The 27118-nt window shown below is 38.2% G+C and overlaps 1 protein-coding gene across 4 annotated transcripts in view; it reads right to left on the reverse strand.

Moving 5' to 3' along the window:
• TBC1D12 (TBC1 domain family member 12) overlaps positions 1-27118 on the reverse strand; it is a 147749-nt gene that overhangs the window by 55945 nt on the left and 64686 nt on the right. For all 4 annotated transcript variants that reach the window (XM_063629623.1, XM_055255023.2, XM_055255043.2 and 1 more), the window contains exon 3: positions 15187-15302. In XM_063629623.1, the coding sequence (XP_063485693.1) occupies positions 15187-15302 (116 nt within the window). The remainder of the gene's footprint in view (positions 1-15186; positions 15303-27118) is intronic.

The raw sequence follows: 27118 nt of genomic DNA on the forward strand, positions 1-27118 counted from the left end.
CAAATGTTAATGGAAATAAAACATACCAAAACCTATGAGATATAGCAAAAGCAACACTAAAAGGTAAATTTATAGCTATAGGTGCCTACATCAAAAAAGAAGACAAACTTCAAATAAGCAACCTAACAATGCATCTTAAGGAACTAAAAAAGCTAGAGCAAACCAAATCCAAAATTAGTGAAAGAAAAGAAACCCAAAAATTAGCTGGGCATGTTGGCACGTGCCTTTAGTCCCAGCTACTCAGGAGACTGAGGTGGGAAGATGGCCTAAGCCTAGGAGGTCAAGGCTGCAGTGAGTCATATTCATGCCAATGTACTCCAGCCTGGGTGATAAAGTGAGACCATGTTCAACAATAACAACAACAACAAAAAAAAAAAAAAAAGAAAAAGAAAAAGAGCACAAATAAATGAAATTGAAACAAAGAAAACAATACAAAAGATCAACATAACAAAAAGTTGGTTTTTTGAAAAGAAAAACAAAATTGAGAAACCTTTAGCCAGACTAAGAAAAAAAGAAGACTCAAATAAGTAAAATCAGAGATGAAAAAGGAGACATTATAACTGATACCACACAAATTCAAAGGATCGTTTGTGGTTACTATGAGCAATTGTGTGCTGATAAATCGGAAAATCTAGAGAAAATGGATAAATTCCTAGACACATACAACCTACCAAGATTGAACCATGAAGAAATACAAAACCTGAACAGACCAATAGCAAGTCACAATGGAACAAAACATTTAATTACAGAGTTGTAATTAAAAGTCTCCCAGTAAAGAAAATCCCAAGACCTGATGACTTCACTGCTGAATTCTACCAAACATTTAAAGAAGAATTGAACTGACAACAATCCTACTCAAATTACTCCAAAAAATAGAGGAGGGAATTCTTTTTTTTTTTTTTTTTTTTTTTTTTTTTTTTTTGAGACGGAGTCTCCCTGTGTCCCCCAGGTGGGAGTGCAGTGGCGCGATCTCAGCTCACTGAAAGCTCTGCCTCCTGGGTTCATGCCATTCTCCTGCCTCCGCCTCCCGAGTAGCTGGGACTACAGGCGCCCGCCAACACACCCAGCTAATTTTTTGTATTTTTAGTAGAAACAGGGTTTCACCGTGTTAGCCAAGATGGTCTCGATCTCCTGACCTCGTGATCCGCCCGTCTCGGCCTCCCAAAGTGCTGGGATTACAGGCGTGAGCCACCGCACTCATTCTATGAGGCCAGTATTACCTTGATACCCAAACAAGACAAAGACACATAAAAAAAAAAAGAAGGAAAACTACAGGCCAATATCCCTGAGAAATATGGATGCAAAAATCCTCAGCAAAATACTAGCAAACTGAATTCAACAATACATTGAAAAGATAATTCATCATGACCAAGTGAGCCTTATCCCTGGAATGTAAGTACATTTCAATGTATGCAAATCAATCAATGTGATACATCATCTCAACGGAAAGACAAAAACCATATAATTTCAACTGATACTGAGAAAACATTTGATAAAATTCAACATCCCTTCATAATAAAAGCCCTCAAAGAAGGAACATACCTCAAAATAATAAAAGCCATATACAACAGACCCGCAGTATCATATTTAATGGGAAAAAACTGAAAGCCTTTCTTCTAAAATCTGGAACAAAACAAGGCTGCAGATTTTCACCACCATTACTCAACATAGTACTGCAAGTCCTAGCTAGAGGAATCAGACAAGAGAAGGAAATAAAGGGTATCCAAATTGTAAAGGAAGAAATCAAATTATCCTTGCAGATGAGATAATCTTATATTAGGAAAAATCCAAAGACTCTGCCAAAAAACTATTAAAAATGACAAACAAATTCAGTAAAGTTGCAGGATAAAAAATCAACAGACAAAAATCAGTAACATTTCTACATGCCAACACTGAACAATCTGAAAAATAAAAAAGTAGTCCCATTTATAATAGCCACAAATAAAATTAAATACCTAGGAATTAACCAAAGAAGTAAAAGATCTTCTTTTACTTAAAACAATAACAACTGTAAAACACTGATAAAAGAAATTGAAGAGGACACCAAAAAATGGAAAAATATTCCATGTTCATGGATTGGAAGAATCAACATTGTTAAAATGTCCATACTACCCTAAGCAATCTACACACTCAATGCAAACCCTATCAAAATACCAATGATATTCTTCACAGAAATAGAAAAAACAATCCTAAAATTTATACGTAACCAAAAAAGACCAAGAATAGCCAAAGCTATTTTGAGCAAAAAGAACAAAACTGGCCAGGCATGGTGGCTCATGCCTGTAATCCCAGCACTTTGGGAGGCCAAGGCGGGCGGATCACCTGAGGTTGGGAGTTCGAGACCACCCTGACCAACATGGGGAAACCCTGTCTCTACTAAAAATACAAAATTAGCTGGATGTGGTGGCCTGTTATCCCAGCTGCTGGGAGGCTGAGGCAGGAGAATCACTTGAAACCAGGAGGCGGAGGTTGCAGTGAGCTGGAGATCGCGCCACTGCATTCCAGTCTGAGCAACAAGAGCAAAACTCCACCTCAAAAAAAAAAAAGAACAAAACTGGATAAATCACATTTTCTGACTTCAAATTATACTACAGAGCTACAGTAACCAAAACAGCTGATACTGGCATAAAAATAGACACATAAACCAATGGAACAGAACAGAGAACCCAGAAACAAATCCATATATCTACTGATAATCTGTCATTTTTGACAAAGGTGCCAAGAATATACATTTGAGAAAAAACAGTCTCTTCAATAAATGATACTGGGAAAATTGGATTATCATGTGCAGAAGAATAAAACTAGACCTCTATCTCTAACTATGTATAAAAATCAAATCAAAATAGATTAAAGACTTAACTCTAAGATCTCAAACTATGAAACTACCAGAAGAAAACACTGGGAAAACTCTCCAGGACACTGGACTGGGCAAAGATTTCTTGATTAATACCTCACAAGCACAGGCAGCCATAGCATAAATGAACAAAGGGGATCACATCAAGTTAAAAATATTTTGCACAGCAAGACAAACAAACAAACAAAAAAACAAAAACAAAACCAATAAACAGAATAGGAGAAAATATGTGCAAACTACCTGTCTGACAAGGGATTAATATCATAACTAGAATATATAAGGAGCTCAAGCTTATATACCCACAGGGATAAATCTAATAATCCAATTTAAAAATAGGTAAAATATTTGAATAGACATTTCTCAAAGAAGACATACAAATGGCAAACAGCCATATTCAAAGGTGCTCAACATCACTGATCAGAGAAATGCAAATCAAAATTACAATGAAATATCATCTCAACCCAGTTAAAATGCCTTTTGTCAAACAGACAGGCAATATCAAATGCTGAAGAGGACATGGGGAAAAGGGAACCGTTGTACACTGTTGGTGGTAATGAAAATTAGTACAACCACTATGGAGAACAGTTTGGAGGTTCCTCAAAAAACTAAAAATAGAGCTACCATATGATCCAGCAATCCCACTGCTAGGTATATACCCAAAAGAAACTCAATCAGAATATCAAAGAAATATCTGCACTCCCATGTTTATTGCTGCATTATTCACAGTAGCCAAGATTTGGAAGCAACCTGTGTCCATCAACAGACGAGTGGGTAAAGAAAATGTGGTTCACGGGAGGTGGAGGCTGCAGTGAGCCAAGATCGTGCCACTGTACTCCAGCCTGGAAGACACAGTGAGACTCTGACTCAAAAAAAAAAAAAAGAACATGTGGTTCATATAGACAATGGAGTATTATTCATCCACAAAAAAGAATGAGATCCTGTCATTTGCAACAATATGGATGGAAATGGAAATCATGATGTTAAGTAAATAGCCAGGCACAGAAAAATATCACATATTCTCGCTTATTTGTAGAGCTAAAAATTAGAACAATTGAAATCATGGAGATAGAGAGTAGAAACATGGTTACCTATGGCTGGGAAGGACAGTAGTGGGGCAGGGAGAAAGTGGGGATGGTTAATAGATTTTAAAAAATAGAAAGAATGGGCCAGGCACTGTGGCTCATGCCTGTAATCCTAGCACTTTGGGAGGCTGAGACGGGCAGATCACCTGAGGTCAGGAGTTCACAACCAGCCTGACCAACATGGAGAAATCCCATCTCTACTAAAAATACAAAATCAGCCGGACGTGGTGGTGCATGACTATAATCTCAGCTACTCGGGAGGCTGAGGCAGGAGAATTGCTTGAACCTGGGAGGCAGAGATCGCAGTAAGCCATGATCGTGCCATTATACCCCAGCCTGGGCAATAAGAGCAAAACTCCGTCAAAAAAAAAAAAAAAAAAAGAAAAAGAAAAACCAGAATGAATAAGACCTAGTATTTGACAGTACAACAGGGGGAGTATAGTCAATAATAATGTAATTGTACATTTAAAAATAACCCTGTAGCCATAAAAAAGAACAAGATCATGTCCTTTGAGGGAACAAAAGCGGGAACCATTGATGGAGCTAGAGGCTATTATCTTCCACAAACTAATGCAGGAACAGAAAACCAAATACCACATGTTCTCACTTATAAGTGAGAGCTAAATGATGAGAACTTCTGAACACAAAGAAGGAACAACGGACACTGGGGTCTACTTTAAGGGTGGAGGGTGGGAGGAGGGAGAGTAGTAGAAAAGATAACTATTGGATACTGGGCTTAATTCCTGTGTGATAAAATAATCTGTACAACAAATCCCCATGACATGAGTTTACCTATGTAATAAACCTTCACATGTACCCTGGAACCTAACATAAAATTTGGAAAGCAAAAAGAAAAATGAGAAAATAAAAATAACTAAAAGATTATAATTGGATTGCTTATTACACAAAGAATAAATGCTCAAGGGGACGGATACTGCATTTACGATGATGTGATTATTATGCACTTGCATGCCTGTATCAAAGTATCTCATTTATCCCATAAATATATTTATCTACTACATACCCACAAAAAATAAAAATGAAATTAAAAAAAAAAAGCCAAGATAGGCCAAAAGCTTGGCCTCTTCAGCCAGTTAGGCAAGTGGAGAATGTAATGGAAAAATTCTTGAAGGAAATTAAAAGTGCTAATCAATGAACACACAAATGATAAGAAAGCAAAACAGCCTTATTGCTGAGAAAGTGTGAGTGGTCTAGATAAAAGACCAAACCAGCCACAACATTTGCGTAAGCCAAAGCATAGTCCACAGCAAGGCCCTAACTCTCTTCAATTCTATGAAGGGTGAGAGAGGTGAAGAAGTTACAGAAGAAAAGCTGGAATCTAGCAGAGATTAGTTAATGAAGTTTAAGAAAAAAAAGCTGTTGGGCCAGGCGCGGTGGCTCATGCTTGTAATCCCAGCACTTTGGGAGGCCGAGGCAGGCGGATCACGAGGTCAGGAGATCGAGACCACGGTGAAACCCCGTCTCTACTAAAAATACAAAAAATTAACCGGGCGTGGTGGCGGGCGCCTGTAGTCCCAGCTACTCGGAGAGGCTGAGGCAGGAGAATGGCGTGAACCCGGGAGGCGGAGCTTGCAGTGAGCCGAGATCGTGCCACTGCACTCCAGCCTGGGCGACAGAGCGAGACTCCACCTCAAAAAAAAAAAAAAAAAAAAAGCTGTTTACACACATAGAAGTACAAGATGAAGTAGCAAGTGCTGATGGGGAAGCTGCAGCAAGTTATCCAGAAGATACACTGAGATCACTGATGAAGGTGGCTACTCTAAACAACAGATTTTCAATGTAGACAAAACAGCCTTCTACTGGAAAAAGATGCCATCTAGGACTTTCTAAGCAAGACAGAAGTCAATGCCTGCTTCAAAGGACAGGCTGACTCTCTTCTTAGGGGCTAATGTAACTGGTGACTTTAAGTTGAAGCCAATGCTCATGGACCATTCTGAAAATCCTAGGGCCCTTAAGAATCATTCTAAATCTACTCTACCTGTGCTCAATAAAGCCTGGATGACAGGACATCTGTTTACAGCACAGTTAAATGAATATTTTAAGACTATTGATGAGTCCCACTACTCAGAAAAAAAAAAAAAAAGATTCCTTTCAAAGCAATACTGCTTATTAACGATGCACCTAGTTACCAACTCTGATGGAGATGTTCAAAAAGATGTTGTTTTCATGCCTGCCAACACAACATTCATTCTGCAGCCTGTGGATCAAGAAGTAATTTTGACTTTCAAGTCTTTTTTTTTTTTTTTTTTTTTTTTGAGACAAGGTCTGGCTCTGTTGCCCAGGCTGGAGTGCAGTGGCGTGATCATGGCTCACTACAACCTCTGCCTCTCAGACTCAAGCAATCCTCCCACTTCAGCCTCCCAAGTAGCTGGGAATACAGTAGTAAGCCACCACACCTGGCTAATTTTATATATATATTTATATATATATATATATATATTTTTTTTTTTTTTTTTTTTTTTTGTAGAGACAAGGTTTTGCTATGTTGCCCAGGCTGGTCTTGAACTCCTGGGCTCAAGCGATTCACCCACCTTGGCCTCCCAAAGTGAGAGGATTACAGACATGAGCCACTGAGCCTAGCCTCAACTCTTATTACCAAAGAAATACATTTTGTAAGGTTGTAGCTGCCATAGATCGTGATTCTTCTACTGGTTCTGGGCAATCAGGGTTTATATATATATATTTTTTATATATATAGGCAGAAGCGAGTATGAACATAAAGAGAAGGGAAATAAGACCCAAATAAAAATGTAACAAATGAAAAATACAATTTCTAAAATGAAAAACACACAAGATAGAGTGATGGGACTGACTGCAAAGTATACACTGCAGAAGAAAAAAATTCAGTGAACTTGAAAATACAATAGAAAAACTACACAAAATGAAATACACAGAGAAAAAGACCAAAAAAAAAGGGAGGGAGGGAGAGAGTGAGGGCATCTAAATGAGCTATGGGACATGGACACTATCAAGCAACATACATTTATGGGATCTCAGAAGAAAGGGGGGTGGGGGCAGAACAAAAAAACAGAAGAAGAAACAAAGGCTAAACTTTTTCTAAAGTTTATAGAAAACTATAAATGCAAATGCAAAGATACATTAGGCCTAACAAACCCCAAAGAGAAGGAAAATGAAGAAAACAATAAGCATATCATAATCAAATTGAGGAATATCAGAGATAGAAAAATTCTTAAACGCACTCAAAAGAAAAAAAATTCACTGCCAACAGACTAGTATTAATACAATAGGAAATGTTAAGCTGGGTGACTATGTACATGTTACTTTTGAACATATTTGGAAAACTAAAAAATATGAGATCGGCTGGTTGCTCCTAATGTCATTAGACAAAGTAGAAAAAGAAAAGGATGAACTCAGAGATTTGAATTCCCACCTTAAAGGACCACATAAATGACTAAAAGCTTCTATGCACCTTGAGGACCCTCATATCCTATAGCAGCAGGTTGCAAATGCTGAAAATCAAATATAGAATCTCATTCCGTGACTGGCTGACCTACAACAAATTTGAACTCCCAGCCTCGCAAGGTGTCTACTGTTAAAGTGAGGGCAGTGTTTGGGAAATAATGGGATCCTGAAAGTTGAGATTGCGATACATAGGAAGACCTTGATGAAGCTGGGGACACTGAGCCTCTAAACTCTGTTGAATTTTCTTTGCCAGTAGAAGAGGCCTCTCTACACCATCTAAAGGTGATCAACCCTGCATTGCCTAAGGAAATGGTAATGGCCTTCCCTGAGGCAGTTGCCCTGCAAGACAATGATGATTCTCCTCAGGACCTACCCTTACTACACTTTTGCTTCTAGGCCTATAACTAAACTCAGGACTCAGCAGGCTCCTAAAGGTGAGTTACAAAGTAAGACCCATGAGGAGGCATAATATACTCCAAGAGTTTTTAAATTTATACACACAGAAATCTGGGGAACAAGTATGGGAATGGACACTAAGAGTATAAGATAATGGTGGAAGGAACAAGGACTTACGTAAGATAAAGTTGAATCAGGACACATTTATATGGGCTCACTAAGCAGAGATGCCGTACTTAATGCTACAGCCCAGAGAATTAGAAAGGGGCTCTAATAGTTTGGTTGGTTGATTGGCTAAAACATAAACCAAAAGGTGGCCCACAGTGAGTGAGGTGGAAATGTCAGATCTGCTTTGGTTTAACGTAGAGGAAGGAATTCAAAGACTTAGGGAGATGGGAAGGTCAGAACAGGTTTGTCATTTAAAACCCACTCACCTACACAGGGATGGTCCAGAAAACATACTTGTCTCTTTTAAAAATTTATTTTTAATTTAAAAAAAATTTTCATGGAGACAGCAGCTCCCTGTGTTGCCCAAACTGGTCTCAAATTCCTGGGCTCAAGTGTTCCTCCCACCTTGGCCTCCCAAAGTGCTAGGATTACACTCATGAGCTATTGTACCCCACAGATGACATATTTTTCTTTTTATTTTTTTGAGATGGAGTCTCACTCTGTTGCCCAGGCTGGAGTGTAGTGGCATAATCTCGGCTCACTGCAAGCTCCGCCTCCCAGGTTCACGCCATTCTCCTGCCTCAGCCTCCTGAGTAGCTGGGACTACAGCTGCCTGCCACCATGCCCAGCTAATTTTTTGTATTTTTAGTAGAGATGGAGTTTCACTGTGATAGCCAGGATGGTCTCGATCTCCTGACCTCGTGATCCGTGCGCCTCGGCCTCCCCAAGTGCTGGGATTACAGGCACAGATGACATATTTTTCACTGCAATTGTGAGAAATGAAATTGTGATGGAAGCCCCAGCATCCTTGAAGAACTCTGTGATCACTTTTTTGTAGGCCAGACCTTCCAGTGGGAACTGTGGTCACTGAACTGGGAAACCTAAATGCAAAGGGAATAATTGAATCCTGGGGTGGCAGGGACCAAGTGGCAGCACTCAACCATCAAAGCAAGGCGAGCAGAATTACCATAATGAACAGCAGAGTCAAAGCCACTAACAGAATAGTATGACTTGCACAGACCAATTGTGTTGGCTAGTTGATATGGTGTTGCTAGAAGTGAAAAAAAGAAGCCTACTACATTCTTACTTGATCTATATAAGCAGAAAAGTGCTAGGTCAAGAGAACAAAAGTCTATCCTGAATCATGAAGACTAATGGCCCCTCAATCACTCCCCAGATTTGAGCCAGTTTACAGACCCAGAATCCTTTGAATGCAGAAGATGATGGGTCCCCTTGAGAGGACTCCAGTACACTACCAAAAATTTATACTATTAATCTTTCTCCCAGCCTTCCCCAAAGGGGCTTACAGCCTTTTACCAGGGTAACTATTCATTAGGTAAAAGAAAACAATCAGATAGTTCAGGGACTACTGGATATCAGCTCTGATCTGACACTAATTGCAAGAGACCCAATATGTTACCATAGTCCAGAGTCAAAGTAGAGGTATGTAGAGGTCAGGCGATTAGTGGAGTTTTAGCTCAAGTCTTTTTTACTGTGGGCCCAGTGGGTCCCCAAGCCCATTCTGTGGTTAGCATAAGGTCAGCATGAAAATGAGGTTTTTTCTGAATATGGTGAAAGATATCAACCCTTGTCTTTGATGCATGGAGCCACCATACTAGCACTGAACTACTTAATTTAGGCTACTTACATACTTAAATTCTTGCATATTTAGGCTACTATTTGGGGAGTCTCTTATGTGTAGCTGAATGTAATTGCTTAATCATATACCAATAAATCAATGAAGGTGCTCTAAAGGTCAAGAGCCATCACAAACTCCAACCACATTTAAAATCCATGGAGTTTAGTCCTCACATCCAGATCCATTGAATCTTTTAATTCCTAGTATTGCCTACACATACTAACCGCCTTAAATCTTGCAAATTGATTCTGTCCAAAGCTGCTTTCTACCTAAGTCATAGGACCAACTATTAACTCCAAAATCCCAGCCTTAAGTCTCTCTTACTTCCTTTTACAAGCTATTCTGCTTGCCTCTCTGGATTTCTGTAAAAGAATAATGGATTTAACTGATCCTAAATTTCAGATAAAGTGCTTCCTAGAATTACAAAGAATTGTGAAGATAAAAGCAATGATGGATTCCATATAGTTCCATACAAAATAATTACAATATCCCTTTTCATGATGTTAATACTTAAAAAAACTTTATTTACTGTAAAGAAAATAAGACCACAAGAAAAAAATAGAAGCTAAATATAAAACTAGTTTTCAGGTAAATAGTGATACTGGACTCTGGGAAATATTATTTTTTTCTTTTGCTTCTACATCCCAGAGCAGTACACACCTTTCTGGAATTATTAATCTTTTGAACCTATATTCCCTTCTTTTGCTTTTGTAGTCCTTTTAACAACCTTGCAATGAATTCCTCTATTAAAGTTCCTCTGTTTGAAATTACTACATTGATTTGTTTTTCTGACTGGACTCTGAGCCCTTAAGATACAGAAAATTGCTTGATTGATAGCTCTATTTCATTTATCTTTAGAAATTTTCATGTTATCATTGGAGAAACAGCTTAATTGAAATCACATTTCCAGTTTTTTTTTTGAGACAGAGTCTCGCTCTGTCACCAGGCTGGAGTGCAGTGGCACAATCTCCACTCACTGCAACCTCCACCTCCCAGGTTCAAGCGATTCTTCTGCTTCAGCCTCCTAAGCAGCTGGGACTACAGGTGCACGCCACTATGCCCAGCTAATTTTCATACTTTAGTAGAGATGGGGTTTCACCATGTTGGCCAGGATGGTCTCGATCTTTCGACCTCATAATCTGCCCCCACCTCTGCCTCCCAAAGTGCTGGGATTATAGGCATGAGCCACCACGCCTGGCCTACATTTCCAGTTTAACTACAAATCCCGCCTTTAAGATTTCTAACCACCTACTGGCTTCCACCAAATAGGCCTGATCCTTCTCTTCACATAAGATGAAATGCTACTGGTGTGAAGCTTAATCCCTTTTGCAATTGCAATCTCTGTCATCTTATTTTATTTTTTTTGAGACAGGGTCTCACTCTGTCACCCAGGCTGGAGTGCAGTGGCACAATCGCAGCTCACTGTAACCTCAAACTCCTGGGCTCAAGAAATCCTCCCAAGTAGGCTAGGACTACAGGTATGTGTCACCATACCCTGGCTTATTTTTGGCAGAGACAGGGTCTCACTATTTTGCACAGGCTGGTCTTGAACTCCTGGCCTCAAGCGATCCTGCTTCAGCCTCTCAAAGTGCTGGGATTATAGACGTGAGCCACCATGCCTAGCTCCTCTGTTTCTTTTCTAGACGTCATGGAAAATGATTTGCTGGGCACAGTTTAGGAGATCTAGTCTTCTATTTAATAAGGTGAAATTTGCAGATCTAAATAGACCTCTTCTCTGCACAACCTCACATCCCACATCTAGACCTCCTATATGGTCTAGACCCCACTGCTCACCTCCTGCTGTGCAGCCCAGTTCCTAACCAGAATCAGTCTGTGGCCTGGGGTTTGGGGAACCCGGCTGTAGAATAATTTCTATCTTCTTCCAGATGCCACCTCATGGTCGAAGCAGTGGCATTACCAGTAGATAAGACACAAAAGCAGAACAGGCCTCTTGAACCTGCCTGCATCCATAAACAGAAGAAACCTAAGATTACTCAGATCTCTGTTCTAGCTTCTTGGGCTATAACTAGGTAGATGTTAGCTGGCCCAAGTCTGCTAGAAGAGTATTCTGAGGGAGATAAAGTACAAAGTTCCACTTTAGTACTCAGGTTGTACCCACGTATTCCCATGTACAGTTTTCTTCCCCTCAGCTGGTTTTATACTCAATAAAATTGAAGGTTTCATTCTCTTCTGTTCTCCATTATCTATTTTTCAACTGGTTGAAGTAGAAGGAAGAAGAAACAAGTGATTAAACACCCTCATACTCCAATACCATGAAGACACTTTGTTGGCTTGTTTTAGTTACATACATGTAAGTCATACAAATAACTTCCCCCCACCAAAAAGACCCCTTCAAATTTAAAAAGGTGAACAAAATTGTTAATTAACCACAGCATCTCAGTGTTGAGTGGAACACTAGAAACCAAATTCAGTCTCTATATTACAGAGGCGCAAACACACAGAAACAGAATAAAAGCTATAACATATATTATAATTAATATAACTACAGATAGTTCAAGACAGTGAAAATAAAAGTACTTTTTTCAGCTGTTTATATATTTTTGTACACTGAGTTCTTTTCATAATGTTATTGTACTTACCATATTGTTTCAAGCCAATTTCATTGAACATTATTTCAAGGAATTGTTTGTGTGTGACAAGAAAGGTACAAGAGAAGTAGATACAACGGAAGGCTGAAGAAATCACCAAAGACTTGATAGAAAAGATAAAGCCTAATCCTTAAGGATTGAGTAAGTAAGAAGTAGAAATAAGACAAAAGGTGAGATACCATCTCACACCAGTTAGAATGGCCATCATTAAAAAATCAGGAAACAACAGGTGCTGGAGAGGATGTGGAGAAATAGGAACACTTTTACACTGTTGGTGGGACTGTAAACTAGTTCAACAATTGTGGAAGTCAGTGTGGCGATTCCTCAGGGATCTAGAACTAGAAATACCATTTGACCCAGCCATCCCATTACTGGGTATACACCCAAAGGTCTATAAATCATGCTGCTATAAAGACACATGCACACGTATGTTTATTGCGGCACTATTCACAACAGCAAAGAGTTGGAACCAACCCAAATGTCCAACAACGATAGACTGGATTAAGAAAATGTGGCACATATACACCATGGAATACTATGCAGCCATAAAAAAGGATGAGTTCGTGTCCTTTGTAGGGACATGGATGAAACTGGAAAACATCATTCTCAGTAAACTATCGCAAGGACAAAAAACCAAACACCGCATGTTCTCACTCACAGGTGGGAATTGAACAATGAGAACTCATGGACACAGGAAGGGGAACATCACATTCCGGGGACTGTTGTGGGGTGGGGGGAGGGGGGAGGGACAGCATTAGGAGATATACCTAATGCTAAATGACGAGTTAATGGGTGCAGCAAACCAACATGGCATATGGATACATATGTAACAAACCTGCACATTGTGCACATGTACCCTAAAACCTAAAGTATAATAAATTAAAAAAAAAAAAAAAAAAAAAGAAATAAGACAAAAGCCTTCCAAGAGAGGGGAATAACATGAGCAAAGGCATGGAGGCAGAACCTAAAGAGGCAGATATGATATGAAATAGAGTATGGTGTAAAGAAAGATTTGTCCCCAACACTGTGTAGAACAGAACTTTTTGAGTGATATTTTCATAAACGCTTTCTGGGAATAAATTAACATTCCCGGTAAAAAGCATAATCCATTTCAGATAAATTTTATCAAGCTTAAGCAAGAGCTCTTTTGGGAACTTATCTATGTACTCAGCTGACAGCTGCAAAGTCTAAAGATCTTTAACAAGTTATTCTTTTCTTGTTTATCTAACCACTCTTGTTTTCCTATAAACGTCTCCACCAAGAAAGGAATCTTTGAATTGGCCTGGTTCATTTTCATCCCTGGAAGCAAGTCTGAAATAAAATTTCACATGTTCTCATAACTAAGTTTCTAAAACATTTTTTTTAAACAATGAAAAGACGATTATAAACATATTCATCAAATCCTAAAAGAGGAGCATTGCAACCACAATTCATTAGTATGAGGGAATGTAACCAGAATAAAAGAATAATGTACTTAATAAGTCCGGCTTTTTTTCTCTTGCAATGTCCAAAAAATATTCTACACTATTCTATTTGGCTCCAGACTCTTTTATTATGTTCATCAGGAAAATGGGTAGAAAAAGGTCCAGATTAGGAAAATGGCAAGAAAGGCTAGGAAGTTCTACATTAAAAAAAAAAAAAAACAGAGAGAGAGAAAGAATTCTTTAGCCAGGTGCGGTGGTGTGCACGTGTAGTCCTAGCTACTCGGGAGGCTGAAGTGGCAGGATTGTCTGAGGCCAGGTGTTCGAGGGTGCAGTAAGCTATGATTGTGCCACTTCGCTACAGCCTGGATGTCAGAGCAAGACTCTGCCTCTACAAATTAAATTAAATTAAATTAGAAAGAAAGAGAGGGACAGAGAGAGAACTCTAGTAAAAGAAAAAGAATTGATCCAGAGAACCCAAGGAGGAGAAAAAGAGCTAAGAACCAAGTGGTCTTGCTTTAGGATGTGTTTTGTTTAATAATAAATCAGACAATGTTCTGATGTACTGCAGGAAAAGAATAATTTAAGATGTTTTGCTGAGCATTAAGAAAGTATTCTTAGGCTGGGCATGGTGGCTAACACCTGTAATCCCAGCACTTTGGGAGGCTGAGATGGGTGGATCACCTGAGGTCAAGAATTCAAGACCAGCCTGGCCAACATGGCGAAACCCTGTCTCTACTAAAAATTCACACAAAAAAATTAGTCAGGTATGTTGGTGCGTGCCTGTAATCCCAGCTACTCAGGAGGCTGTGCCCAAAGAATGGTTTGAACCCAGGAGGCGGAAGCTGTAGTGAGCTGAGATCGCACCATTGCACTCCAGCCTGGGTGACTGAGCAAAACTCTGTCTCAAAAATTAAAAATTAAAAATAAAACAAACAAACATAAATAAATAAATAAGAAATGTATTCTTAATAATAATAGTAGGCTCCCAGCCGGGTCAGCTCACTCCTCTCTTGGGAGTGTACTCTTACTTCCTTAATAAAACTTTTGCTTACCTAAGTAGTTACATAGTACAAAAGGCAAAGACAAGCACATCTTAAATACATACTAAATGTCAAGAAAGGAAAAATAACTAACTGCCCTATCATGTTAAGATGGAGGAGCAGAGAGTTGAAATAGAAACAGACATAAAGAGCCAATACTTTATTATGTTTCGTATATTAACTCACAGAGACTTCCAGAAAATATGCGTAAGTCTTAGACAACAACAATATACTCTCTACTAGGGCCAGCAGTGCATGCCTACAATCCTGGAAGGGGAGACTGAGGCAGGAGGATCACTTGAGTTTGAGAACAGCCTGGGCAACATAGCAACACCCTGTCTCTAAACAAACAAAAAACCCAAGAAAAATATATTCTCCCCAAATAGTTTTAGGATAGACAACAGGGATTAAATTTTGTAAAAATTAAATCCTTTCTCAATATCTTTCTCGCTATCTTTTAAAATAGTGAACAAAATTAAATTTAACTTTAAAATATAAACAATGTTACTGATTATCACTAAAATACTTACGATGGTCGATCTTCAAGAATCAAGGCAGTGGTTGAAAGTGGCTCAAATTCAAAATTCTTGCGTCTTGAAGACTGAGGTGGTGGTTTACAGGTCCTCCCTGTTCGTGCTTCATATTCCTAGAGTAAATTAAAACATACCTTATGCAGAAACTGCTCCAACATAGCTTGTATTATTAAATCTGTATCATTAAAAATATTATGCTATAATGAGGGATACATACAATTCAAAAAATAATTTGGTAAAAATATCAAGCAGACAAAAAATAAAAGTTCTTTTTTTTGGAGGTGGAGGGGAGCTGGGAGCAGTGGCTCATGCCTATAATTCCAGCACTTGGGAGGCTGAGGTGGCAGGATTACTTGAGCTCACGAGTTCAAGACCAGCCTGGGCAAGGGTCAACACCTCACCTCTACTAAAAACAAAACATAAAAAAAGTTGTTTTTTTTTTTCCTGAAGCAACCTAAACTATAAATACATATTACATACAAAGTATCAAAATGTAAGAGAAGGAAAGACAGAAATACACTAGATTAAGTAAAGTTTTAGGGAGACATGCTTAATTGCCTTCTATGATATCACCTATCCAGGCCATCTTTGAATAATCTACAAGTAGATAAGCCTACTTTCTTTTTTTGTCTTTCGTTTTTTTTTTTTTCTTTTTTGGGAGAACGGGGTCTCGCTATATTGCCCAGGCAGGTCTCGAACTCCTGGGCTCAAGCTATCCTCCCGCCTCTTGCCTCCCTGAGAGCTGGGATTACAGGCGTGAGCCACCGCGCCTGGCCAGATAAGCCTACTTCCTAAACCTTCAGTTAGATCAGTGATTAAAACGTTGAGACAAGATACAGATAATGCCACTGTATGCTCTGAAGATCCCTCTCAAGGGTGACATTCAACCTCTAATGAAATGATAGTTTTGGATTTCAATCTACTATTACAAATAGATCTACTTACTCTAAATTTAAACAACACTTTGATTACACATTTTATTCAAAAATATAGCCACAGACTGTCAAACATTTCACTAAAATTAAGAAACTTTCCATAGTATTCTTCTAATTCATCCAACCTGATAATTCTAATTAAAATAAATTAATTTAATATATGGTAAACACATTTAAATTTCTCCATTCAAGTATTCTTTCATAAATGTTCCCAAACTTCTGAAATTTATTTATAGAAATTTGCCAAAGATCAATACCAAATTTACCAGCTTGCAAGTTTCAGTACCCACATTTTTTCCTTTCTAAAAAATCAAGCTAGCATCTGATCATCTCCAGGCACTAGTTGTATTTTTCATTACTTTCTCAAATATTACGCAATGATTTCATGAACTATGCAAGTCCACTGTTGGCTAGAGAAGACACTGATTTATATGAAGAAAATAAAATGCACTTAAAGTGGTCAGATATTTTACTTTTTAGTTGCTTAACTACAATTGCCTATAATTATTTTAATACTATTGTTACATCTTTTTCAACTCAAAGCTTATTTCACCTTACTCAATTGGGCAATCGTAAAATGAGACCTCATAGTTCCATACCTCTTAAAAATTAGATAATCTTTTTTTCTTTTCTTTTCTTTCTTTTTTTTTTTTTTTTTTTGAGATGGAGTTTTGTTCTTGTTGCCCAGGTTGGAGTGCAGTGGCATGATCTCGGCTCACTGCAACCTCTGCCTCCCGGGTTCAAGCGATTCTCCCACCTCAGCCTACTGAGTAGGTGGGACTACAGGCATGTGCCACCACGCCTGGCTAATTTTTTTGGTATTTTTAGTAGAGACAGGGTTTCTCCATGTTGATCAGGCTGGTTTCAAACTCCTGACCTTGTGACCCGCCCACCTGAGCCTTCCAAAGTGCTAGGATTACAGGCGTGAGCCACCGCGCCCGGCCTTGATGATCTTCTTGAAGCTTAACCTTAATTGAGATATTACTTTTAAAAAACAACTTATGTTGTCTTATAAACTTCAGCTTACCTTGTGGTGCCAGCCACTGTTTATAAAGTTTCATATTCATCTTTAGTTCTGCATCTTCCCTTCCATCTACTATATCTATGCTCTGCTTATCTGAGAGTTCCCTTGCATCACCACACTGGGTTTTTAGAAACTTCTCCTCTATCAAATTATTCAGGATTGTGTGTACTTATGTTTATTAACTCTCATCTCAAAGAACCATACAGCCGTTCATAATCAAAAACAATAATGTCACTCATTTCTTTTTGTCTTTTCCAATTTTCTTTCCTAATATCTAGAATATATAATCAAGTTCAATGTCTCTTTTCTTCATTACAAACTCCAATGTAATAAATCCCTTTTCTGCTCATGTTTTTCTTACTAAAAATTATAGAAAAACAATAAATTTGTTATGATTTCAATGGTGTTTTATTTTCCTACAAGGTAACCTGGTTTCACTGCCAAACAGAATACCATGAATATTATCCAATAAAACATTTTCCATGCAAACAAAGGCCAAGCACATAGACAGCAAAATCAAACTTTTAAACCAATATATTAATAACAACTAACATTGACTGACACTGTGTAACCATGCACTGTTAGGGCCCTCCCAGTGGAAAAAAACTGAGGCACATAGATGTATACTCACTTGCTGAAGGTCATTACTAGCAGGCAGTTTGGCTCCAGAGTCTGCCTTTTAACAATCTATTATCTTGCTATATTAACAGGCAGTAAAGTAGCTATGTATAACATAAAAAAATTTTTTTTGTAGAGATGGGATCTCCTTAGGGTTGCCAAGGCTGTTCTTGAACTCCTGGGCTCAAGCAATCCTCCCTCCCTGTCTCCCAAAGTATCAGGATTACAGGTATGGGCCACTGTGCCTGGCTGATGAAAATTTAAAAGAATGAGATTAATAAAATCATTCAGTGAAAGGCTCATTGGGGTAGATCAGACTGACAATGCCTGAATCCCCAATCCACTTAAATATCACAAAAAGAGACCCCCAGACAGTATATTTCTTGTATGATACAATATGAAGTATACACTACCATTCTTGAAATATTCTTTCCAAAAGAAAAATCAAAGTTAAATATAATTAAGCCTATAGAATTGTGTTCTCCAATATTGTGGCCAAAGTTAGTAATAACCAAATAAGCTAATACATATTTAAATATGCATAAAATTATCAAGGAAGTATTAAGAGGTTCTCTGGAGAGTGAGACTAGAAATGAAGGGCTTTTGGTTCACCTTATGAAACCAGTGTTGATTGGCTTTGTAAACAACAAAAAATAAAGTATATCTTATGAGAGCTCACTCATGGCCATGGTGGATGACGGACAAAGATCTTACTAAAGAGGTGGGATCAGAACTGGAGCAAAAATGATGGGTACTGATAGGCAGAAAAAATTAAAAGAACAGGTCAGCAGGAGCAAACAAAGGCATGGATCAGGGAAACACATTAATCTCACTGAATAGGAAAAATGATGAGAAATAAGATTAGAAAGGTGTGGGTTAAATTACAGGGCCTTTCACTGGCTAAAATATTTGGACTTAATCATGAACAAAATGGGAAACCACTGAAAGTTTGGATAAAGCCAAGTTTGATGAAAGCTGTCCTTTATAAAACGTGAACTAAGTATACATTTAATATATGAAGCAACTCAAAATGAAGCAGCTAGAATATAATTTATGTATCTACAAGAGGAATGAGCTTTTTTTTTTTTTTTTTTTTTTGGAGATACAGAGTCTTGCTCTGTCACCCAGGCTGGAGTGCAGTGGCACAATCTCAGCTCTCTGCAACCTCCACCTCCAGGGTTCAAGCCATTCTCCTGCCTCAGCCTCCTGAGTAGCAGAGATTACAGGCATGTGCCACCATGCCCGGCTAATTTTTGTATTTTTCATAGAGACAGGGTTTCACCATGTTGGCCAGGCTGGCCTCGAACCCCTGACCTCAGATGATCCACCCACCTCAGCCTCCCAAAGTGCTGGGACTACAGGCATGAGCCACTGCACCTGACCTAGGAATAAGTTTTGTACAGAATCGTCACTCAAACATCATTCACATAAGAAGTTGTATTCTAGCACTTTCCACATACATCCTTGTCATAAAAGTGCTGTAAATTTCTAGAGTAATAATAATTAAAAAGCTTTAAAACATTGCATGAGCTCATCTTTATCAGAAAATAGCACAGATTTCCATATCAAAATAACTTAAATATTTGCTGAATAAATTAAACATGCCATCCTAATGCAATCAGAATTACAAATTATATAGCAGCACTCCTGGATAATAAAATAAAAAGTAAAAAAAAAAAAAAACCGAATTACAAATTGTATTAGAAATAATACGGCTGGGCACAGAGGTTCACGCCTATAATCCCAGCACTTTGGGAGGCCGAGGTGGGCAGATCACTTGTGCCTAGGAGTTCAAGACCAGCCTGGGCAACATGGTGAAATCCTGTCTCTACAAAAAATACAAAATTAGCCAAGTATGGTGGCATGCACCTCTAGTCCTCAGCTACTTGGGAGGCTGAGGTGGGAGATCACTTGAGCCAGGTTGTGGAGGCTGCAGTGGGTCATAATCATTCCACTGCACTCCAGCCTGGGTGACAGAGTGAGACCTTCTCTCAAAAATAATAGTAATAGGCCGGGCGCGGTGGCTCATGCCTGTAATCCCAGCACTTTGAGAGGCTGAGACGGGCGGATCACGAGGTCAGGAGATCGAGACCATGGTGAAACCCCGTCTCTACTAAAAATACAAAAAATTAGTCGGGTGTGGTGGCAGGCGCCTGTAGTCCCAGCTACTCGGAGAGGCTGAGGCAGGAGAATGGCGTGAACCCGGGAGGCGGAGCTTGCAGTGAGCCGAGATCGCGCCACTGCACTCCAGCCTGGGTGACAAAGCGAGACTCCGTCTCCAAAAAAAAAAATAATCATCATCATCATCATCATCATCAAATATTAACACTAGTACTTTCAAAATTCATCACAAGATTATATGCTATTTATTAAGATGTTTTTGATTATATATAACAGAAAATCCAACTCAAACAGGTTTAGGCAAATTTATGAGCTCTTAAAACTGAATATTCCATACAATCAGTTAACTTTGGACTCTGTTTGACCAAGAGGTTCACAGCATAAACATCAATCAGCAACTCCATTTCTCTACTGTTCTCTCAGTTCTCCCCTCCTCCATGTGATCTGAAGATGTAATGAGAAATTTAAGTAAGTACTGATTTTCATCTACATTCCTAAAAGTTAGGTATATACAAATTGGCAAAAAAAAAAAAAAAAAAAAAAATTCTTCAGAGACATAGGGTAGACTCCCACTTGGTGAACTGGGTAACTCACACCAACTTTCTTGCTGCAAACAATCTCTGCAGTCCCTGACAAAGGGGGAACAAACAAGATAAGCCTGAGGACCACTCAACTGTTGTGCCTGGAGGCAATACTGAACATCAGGGAAGGAAGGAGGACCCCAAAGGAAGCTTGGCTGTTAGTTTGGAAAGGCCAAAGGGCTAGAATTTTGGGGACACAGTAGTAGAAAAGGAAGTGCTCCATCAAGAAAGAACTCCAGGTCCTGCACAGTGGCTCACACCTGTAATCCCATCACTTTGGGAAGCTGAGGCGCATGGATTACTTAAGGTCAGGAGTTCGAGACCAGCCTGGCCAGCATGCTGAAACTCTGTCTCTATGAAAAATACAAAAATTAGCTGGGCATGGTGGCATGTGCTTGTAGTCCCAGGTACTTGGGAGGTTGAGGCAGGAGAATCACTTGAACCCGGGAGGCGGAGGGTTGCAGTGAGCCGAGATCACCCCACTGCACTCCAGCGTGAGTGACAGAATGAGACTCCATCTCAAAAAAAAAAAAAAAAGGAAAAACTCCAGAAACCAGCATAGCAGTATTCCTGAATCTTTAGCTGAATACTGATCTACACATGTGTACAATAAAACCCTACAAAGCTGGGCAAAGAAGAACTTTTGGGAAAAGAACAATAACCTGAGGAGCTATAAGCAAAACACTTCCCAGAGCTTACCCAGGGGTGAGAATTATTCACATTATCACCCACCAGAATAAAAAGTCATCACTGGGAATACACAAAACATTCAGGAGAAACCCAGAAGGTCTCTTCTTTGTTGGATGTAAGACATTGTGAATTTTAGATGGCTGAGGGCTGAATAATGTTTGATTGTGTTCTATCCAGAAGTTAAGCTTCTTGTGCATCAGTTTGAATCTTTTATGGCTTATTTATAAACGTTTTTTAGTTCACATCTAACGTAATTTTTTCTTTGGAGCTAATTTATCCCATAACTAAGAAATTATCAATGAACTTACTTTCTTCTGCAATGTTTAATCTGTGATTAATGTCACCCAGTAAAATATTCACTTCAGATCTTGCATATTAAAAACTGTAGCACTGTTATCAATCAACTTGAGAACAGAGCAACAGAAACTATCCAAAATTAAGCAAAGAAAGGGAAAAAAAATTGAAGAAATATAAGCAGAGCTTTAGGGAACAATATCAAGCAGCCTAAATTATGTGTAATTGGAGTCTTGGTACGAGGGAGAACAATATTTAAGACAATAATGGCTGAAATGTTGTCAAACTATACCCACAGACCCAAGAAGTTCAATAAATTCTAAGCGGAATACAGATAAAACCACACCAAAAGACATCATAATTATTTGCTAAAATATAATGTTAAGAAGAATATTTTAAAAGCAGCCAGAAAAAAGCATTTATGTTGAAAAGACTGAATGTGAAAAGGATTACAAGACTTTCCCCCTAAAATTATTCCAGTCAAAAGACAATAGAAAAATCTTTAAATTGCTGAAGGAAAAAAAAATGGAGAGGGAACATCTATTAACTTAGAATCCTATACCAGAGGAAATATCTTTCATAAGTGAAAGCAAAATAAAAATATTTTCAGACAAGCAATAGCTAAAAGAATTTGTTGTCAGTAGACCAGCAATATAATTTCAAGGAAATTATTCAGGTAGAAAGTATGTATCACATGAAAACATGAATATACACAAAGATAAAAAGCACCAAAAATAATAAATATAGACAAATAAAAAGGACAGTTTTCTCATTTCTTAAAGTTAGAGAATATTTGGTCATTTAATACAGAAATATACTGGTAAATGTAAATAAGCAGTTTACAGCACAAAAGTTAGAAAGGAGGTAACAGCAGTACACTGTTGTAAGTTTCTTCCATTATACTCAATTGCTATAAAGTTATTTGAAGGTAGACCATGATAAATTAAAGATAAATACCATAAAAGCCCTAGTGTTGCAGTTTCTCGATGTGTAATCAGAAGACCTAAGTGTTCAGGAGATGCTTTCATGGGGTCTGCAAAGTCAGAGCTATATTCCTAATAGTGTTAATAGTTTGTCACTGCATTGACATTTGTACTAATGGTGCTCAGCAATGTTGAATAAAACTATAGGTAGCCTGGACAATATAGTGAGACATTGTCTCTACAAAAAATAAAAACATTAGCCAAGTATGGTTGTATGCGCATGGGAGTGGGGAGCTATGAGCTCACTGCTGCACTCCAACCTGGGCAACAGAGACCCTGTCTCAAAAACAAAAACTGTCAGTGCCCCGTCACAAATCAAAGCAATAAGCACTACTGATGACTGTATTCTTCAGGACATGCATTGAAGGTTTAAAAAAAAGAGGGGGAGTGGCCAGATTCATTTAAGAATGTCTGTGACAAAACAGTAAAAATTATTAATTGTATTAAATATTTATATATGAGTAAACATCTTAACATTCTGCGAGACAAAAGGAAAAGTACAGGGCCGGGCACAGTGGCTCATGCCTGTAATCCTAGCACTTTGGGAGGCCGAGGCGGGCGGATAACCTGAGGTTGTGAGTTTGAGACCAGCCTGACCAAATGGAGAAACTCCGTCTCTACTAAAAATACAAAAATTAGCCGGGTGTGGTGGTGCATGCCTGTAATCCCAGCTACTCAGGAGGCTGAGGCAGGAGAATCGCTTGAAGCCAGGAGGCAGAGGTTGCAGTGAGCCGAGATAGCGCCACCGCACTCCAGCCTGGGCAACAACAGCGAAACTCTGTCTTAAAAGAAAAAAAAAAAAAAAAACAACTCCACTACACACTTGTACAAAGGAAAAGCACTTGTGCAATACAGTTGAGTTCTAAACTGAACAAATGTCTTTTTCAAGAACACTACTTTTATTTAAAAGAAAAACTGACTGCAAACTGCAGTGGCAGTCATTTTCTAAAAATTAGACAAAGTGGGCCCTTCATCTCCATGATATTTCTCCCAGAAAACCATAAACCCACTCGAGTCATAAGGAAATCATGAGAGAAACCTAAATTGAAGACCACTCTAGAAAATAATAGACCAGTACTCTTCAAAAGTGTCAAGTTCATTAAAAAAAGGAAAGATGACAAACTGTCGAAGGCCATAGAGACTAAGGAATTGTGATAGCAAAATATAATGTGATATTCTGGATTAGAAACTGAAAGAGAAATAGGACCTTAATAGAAAAATTGGTGAAATCCAAGTGAAGTCTGGAATTTAATTAATAGTAATCTACCAAAGTCAATTTTCTGAGTTTTGACAAATGTACAGGGTAATAGATGCTAACATTAGAAGAAACTGAATGAGAGGTATTTATGAATTCTCTGTATTATTTTTTCAGTATCACAATAATAAAGTTATTCCAAAATCTAAAGTTATTCTGTAAATCTAAAGTTATTCCAAAATAAAAAGCTCATTAAAACAAACAAAAAAGGATGAAGTGTGCCAGTGATTTTTAAGGAAAGCAACTGAAAATAAGTGTTGCCAATAATAAAATCCAGCCTTTCAGTAAGAATTAAAATGCTGCGAACTTGTAAATGCCACTATGTATGTGTGTATGTATATACATATATACATATATATATATATATATGTATGTTGTCAATAGACAGCAATATAATTTCAAGGAAATTATTCAGGCAGAAAGTGTGTATCACATGAAAACATGAATATACACAAAGAGATAAAATGCACCAGAAATAATAAATACGGACAAATAAAAAAGACAGTTTTCTCATTTCTTAAAGTTTTAGAGAATATTTGGTCATTTAATACAGAAATATACTGGCAAATGTAAATAAGGAGTTTACAGCACAAAAGTTAGAAAGGAGGTAACAGCAGTACACTGTTGGAAGGTTCTTACAAAACTAAGACCCAACTATATGCTATTTATAAGAAATCCACTTTAAATATAAAGACAGATACAAGAATAAAAGGATGAAACAGAAATGTCTGCAAAATATTAACTGGAAACAAGCTCTAGCGGCTAATAAATTCAGATAAAAACTTCATGTATATGTATATACATATATATATACGTGTATATATACGTATATATACACGTATATATGTATACACACACACACACATATATATATATATATTTTTTTTTTTTGTCGAGATGGAGTCTCGCTCTGTCACCCAGGCCTGAGTGCAATGGCACTATCTCAGCTCGCTGCAAGCTCCGCCTCCCGGGTTCACGCCATTCCCCTGCCTCAGCCTCTCCGAGTAGCTGGGACTACAGGCGCCCGCCACCATGCCCGGCTAATTTTTTGTTTTGTATTTTTAGTAGAGACGGGGTTTCACCATGGTCTCGATCTCCTGACCTCGTGATCCGCCCACCTCGGCCTCCCAAAGTGCTGGGATTACAAGCGTGAGCCACCGCACCCGGCCTATATATATATTTTTTAAGACAAGAGTCTTGCTGTGTTGCCCAGGCTGGAGTGCAGTGGCATGATCTTGGCTCACTGTAACCTCCACCTCCCAGGTTCAAGCGATTCTCCTGCCTCAGCCTCCCAAGTAGCTGAGACTACAGGCATGTGCCACCACGCTCAGCTAATTTTTGTATTTTTAGTAGAGATGGGTTTTCACCATGTTAGCCAGGATGATCTCAATCTCTTGACCTCGTGATCCACCTGCCTCATCCTCCCAAAGTGTTAGGATTACAGGCATGGGCCACTGCGCCCAGGCCTATGCCACCATATATTTAACAGCTTCCCAGAGTTAGATTTTTGTGAGATCAGTGGTGATAATACTGTCGTTTTTTGATATTTTATAATGCAATGCTGTAACATTTGGAAGATCTACGTATCTGGTGCACCAATACCTTCCAAATGACCAATGCATGATATTATAAAACCATGCATAAATATACATATCCATGCAAAGTGCAAGAAAGACCAATGGATTTTTCTATAACAGAATTATATGGTTTCAGATTCCACACTATAACTTACCTTTAAGAAACAACCACTTGATGAATTTTGGAGTGGCATCAAAGAAGAATGCCCACAATTATCTGAAAAGACTATTAAAAAGTTCTCTTTACCACATATATAACTGTGAGATTTTCTTCATGTACTTAAATTTACTAAAACAATATAAAGCAAAAAACTAAATGCAAGAGTAGACATGAGAATCCAGCCTTCATTTATACCATACATTAAAGAGATCTGCAAAAATGTAAAACAATACCACTCTCCCCACTACTTGTTTTTTAATAGTCCTTTTTCACAAATATGTTGTTTTTGTTAACATATATTAGCTTTATTCTTTTGATTTTTAAATAATTAATATTTGAACATTTCAGTTTTAATTGGGGGTATAGTAATAACTGATAATCCCATAAACAAAACCACTTTGAGGTTTTTGTTAATTAAGAATCCAAAGGGACCCCATCTCTACAAAAAAATTTTTTTAATTAGCCATGCATGGTGGTATGTGCCTGTAGTCCTAGCTACTCTGGAAGCTGAGGTGGGAGGATGGCTTGAGCCCAGGAGGCAGAGGTTGCAGTGAGCCGAGATTGCACCACTGCACTCCAGCCTGGGCAATAGAGCCAGACTTTGTCTGAAAAAAAGAAAAAAGAATCCGAAGGGATCATGAGACTAAGATGTTTGAAAACTGTTGGTCAACAGCGACCACCAAAAAAGTAAAACAAAGGCAAAGCTAATATGCTAATAGTGGCGATAAAGTGCAGTGACAAAAATACTCATTCAACCCAAAAGAGGGCAGGAGAAAAAAAAAGTGAAAGATCAGAAGAAATAATTTGAAAAGAAATAGCAAGATGGTAAATTTAAATCTGATCATATCAATAATGACAGTAAATGACATGCCATTTAAAAAATAGAGGGTATCAGATTGTATACAAAACACGACCCAACTATATGCTATTTATAAGAAACCCACTTTAAATATAAAGACAGATACAAGAATAAAAGGATGAAAACAGAAATGTCTGCAAAATATTAACTGGAAACAAGCTCTAGTGGCTAATAAAGTCAGATAAAAACTTCATAAAAGGAAATCTTACCAAAGCAAAAAGGACACATCATTGACGATATAGGGACCAATTCACCAAGACAACTTCAAAACAAAGCTTCAAAAAACAGGAAACAAAAATTGACAGAAATGAAAGGAGAAATAACCAAGTACATTATGGTGGAGATTTTATCGCTCTTCTCTCAGTTAGTGGTAGAAAAAGCAGAAAACTTAAAAAATATAAAAAATTTAACACTACCATCTAACATGACCTAAACTGACATTTATAGAATACTTCACTCAACATCGCAAAATACACACTGCTCTAAAGTACACAAGGAACGTTCAGTAATGCCCCTATATTTGGGGCATAAACAAGTCTCAATAAATTGAAAAAAACTAAAATTGCATAACATATATTGTCTGACTGTTATGGTTTGAATATTTGTCTATTTGTCCCTTCCAAAACTGGTGTTGAAATTTAATCCCCAGTGTGATAGTACTGGGTGGGGGTGGCGGAGCCTTTAAGAGGTAATTTGGTCAGGAGGGCTCTGCCCTCATGAATGGATTCATCTGCTCACAGATTAACATATTATCATGAGAGTGGGGCTGGTAGCTTTATAAGAAAAGGAAAAGAGACCTGAGCTTATATGTTCAGCTCCCTTGCCACATGAC

This window comes from Symphalangus syndactylus, chromosome 2, assembly GCF_028878055.3.
Source record: "Symphalangus syndactylus isolate Jambi chromosome 2, NHGRI_mSymSyn1-v2.1_pri, whole genome shotgun sequence".
NCBI classification, from domain to species: Eukaryota; Metazoa; Chordata; class Mammalia; order Primates; family Hylobatidae; genus Symphalangus; species Symphalangus syndactylus.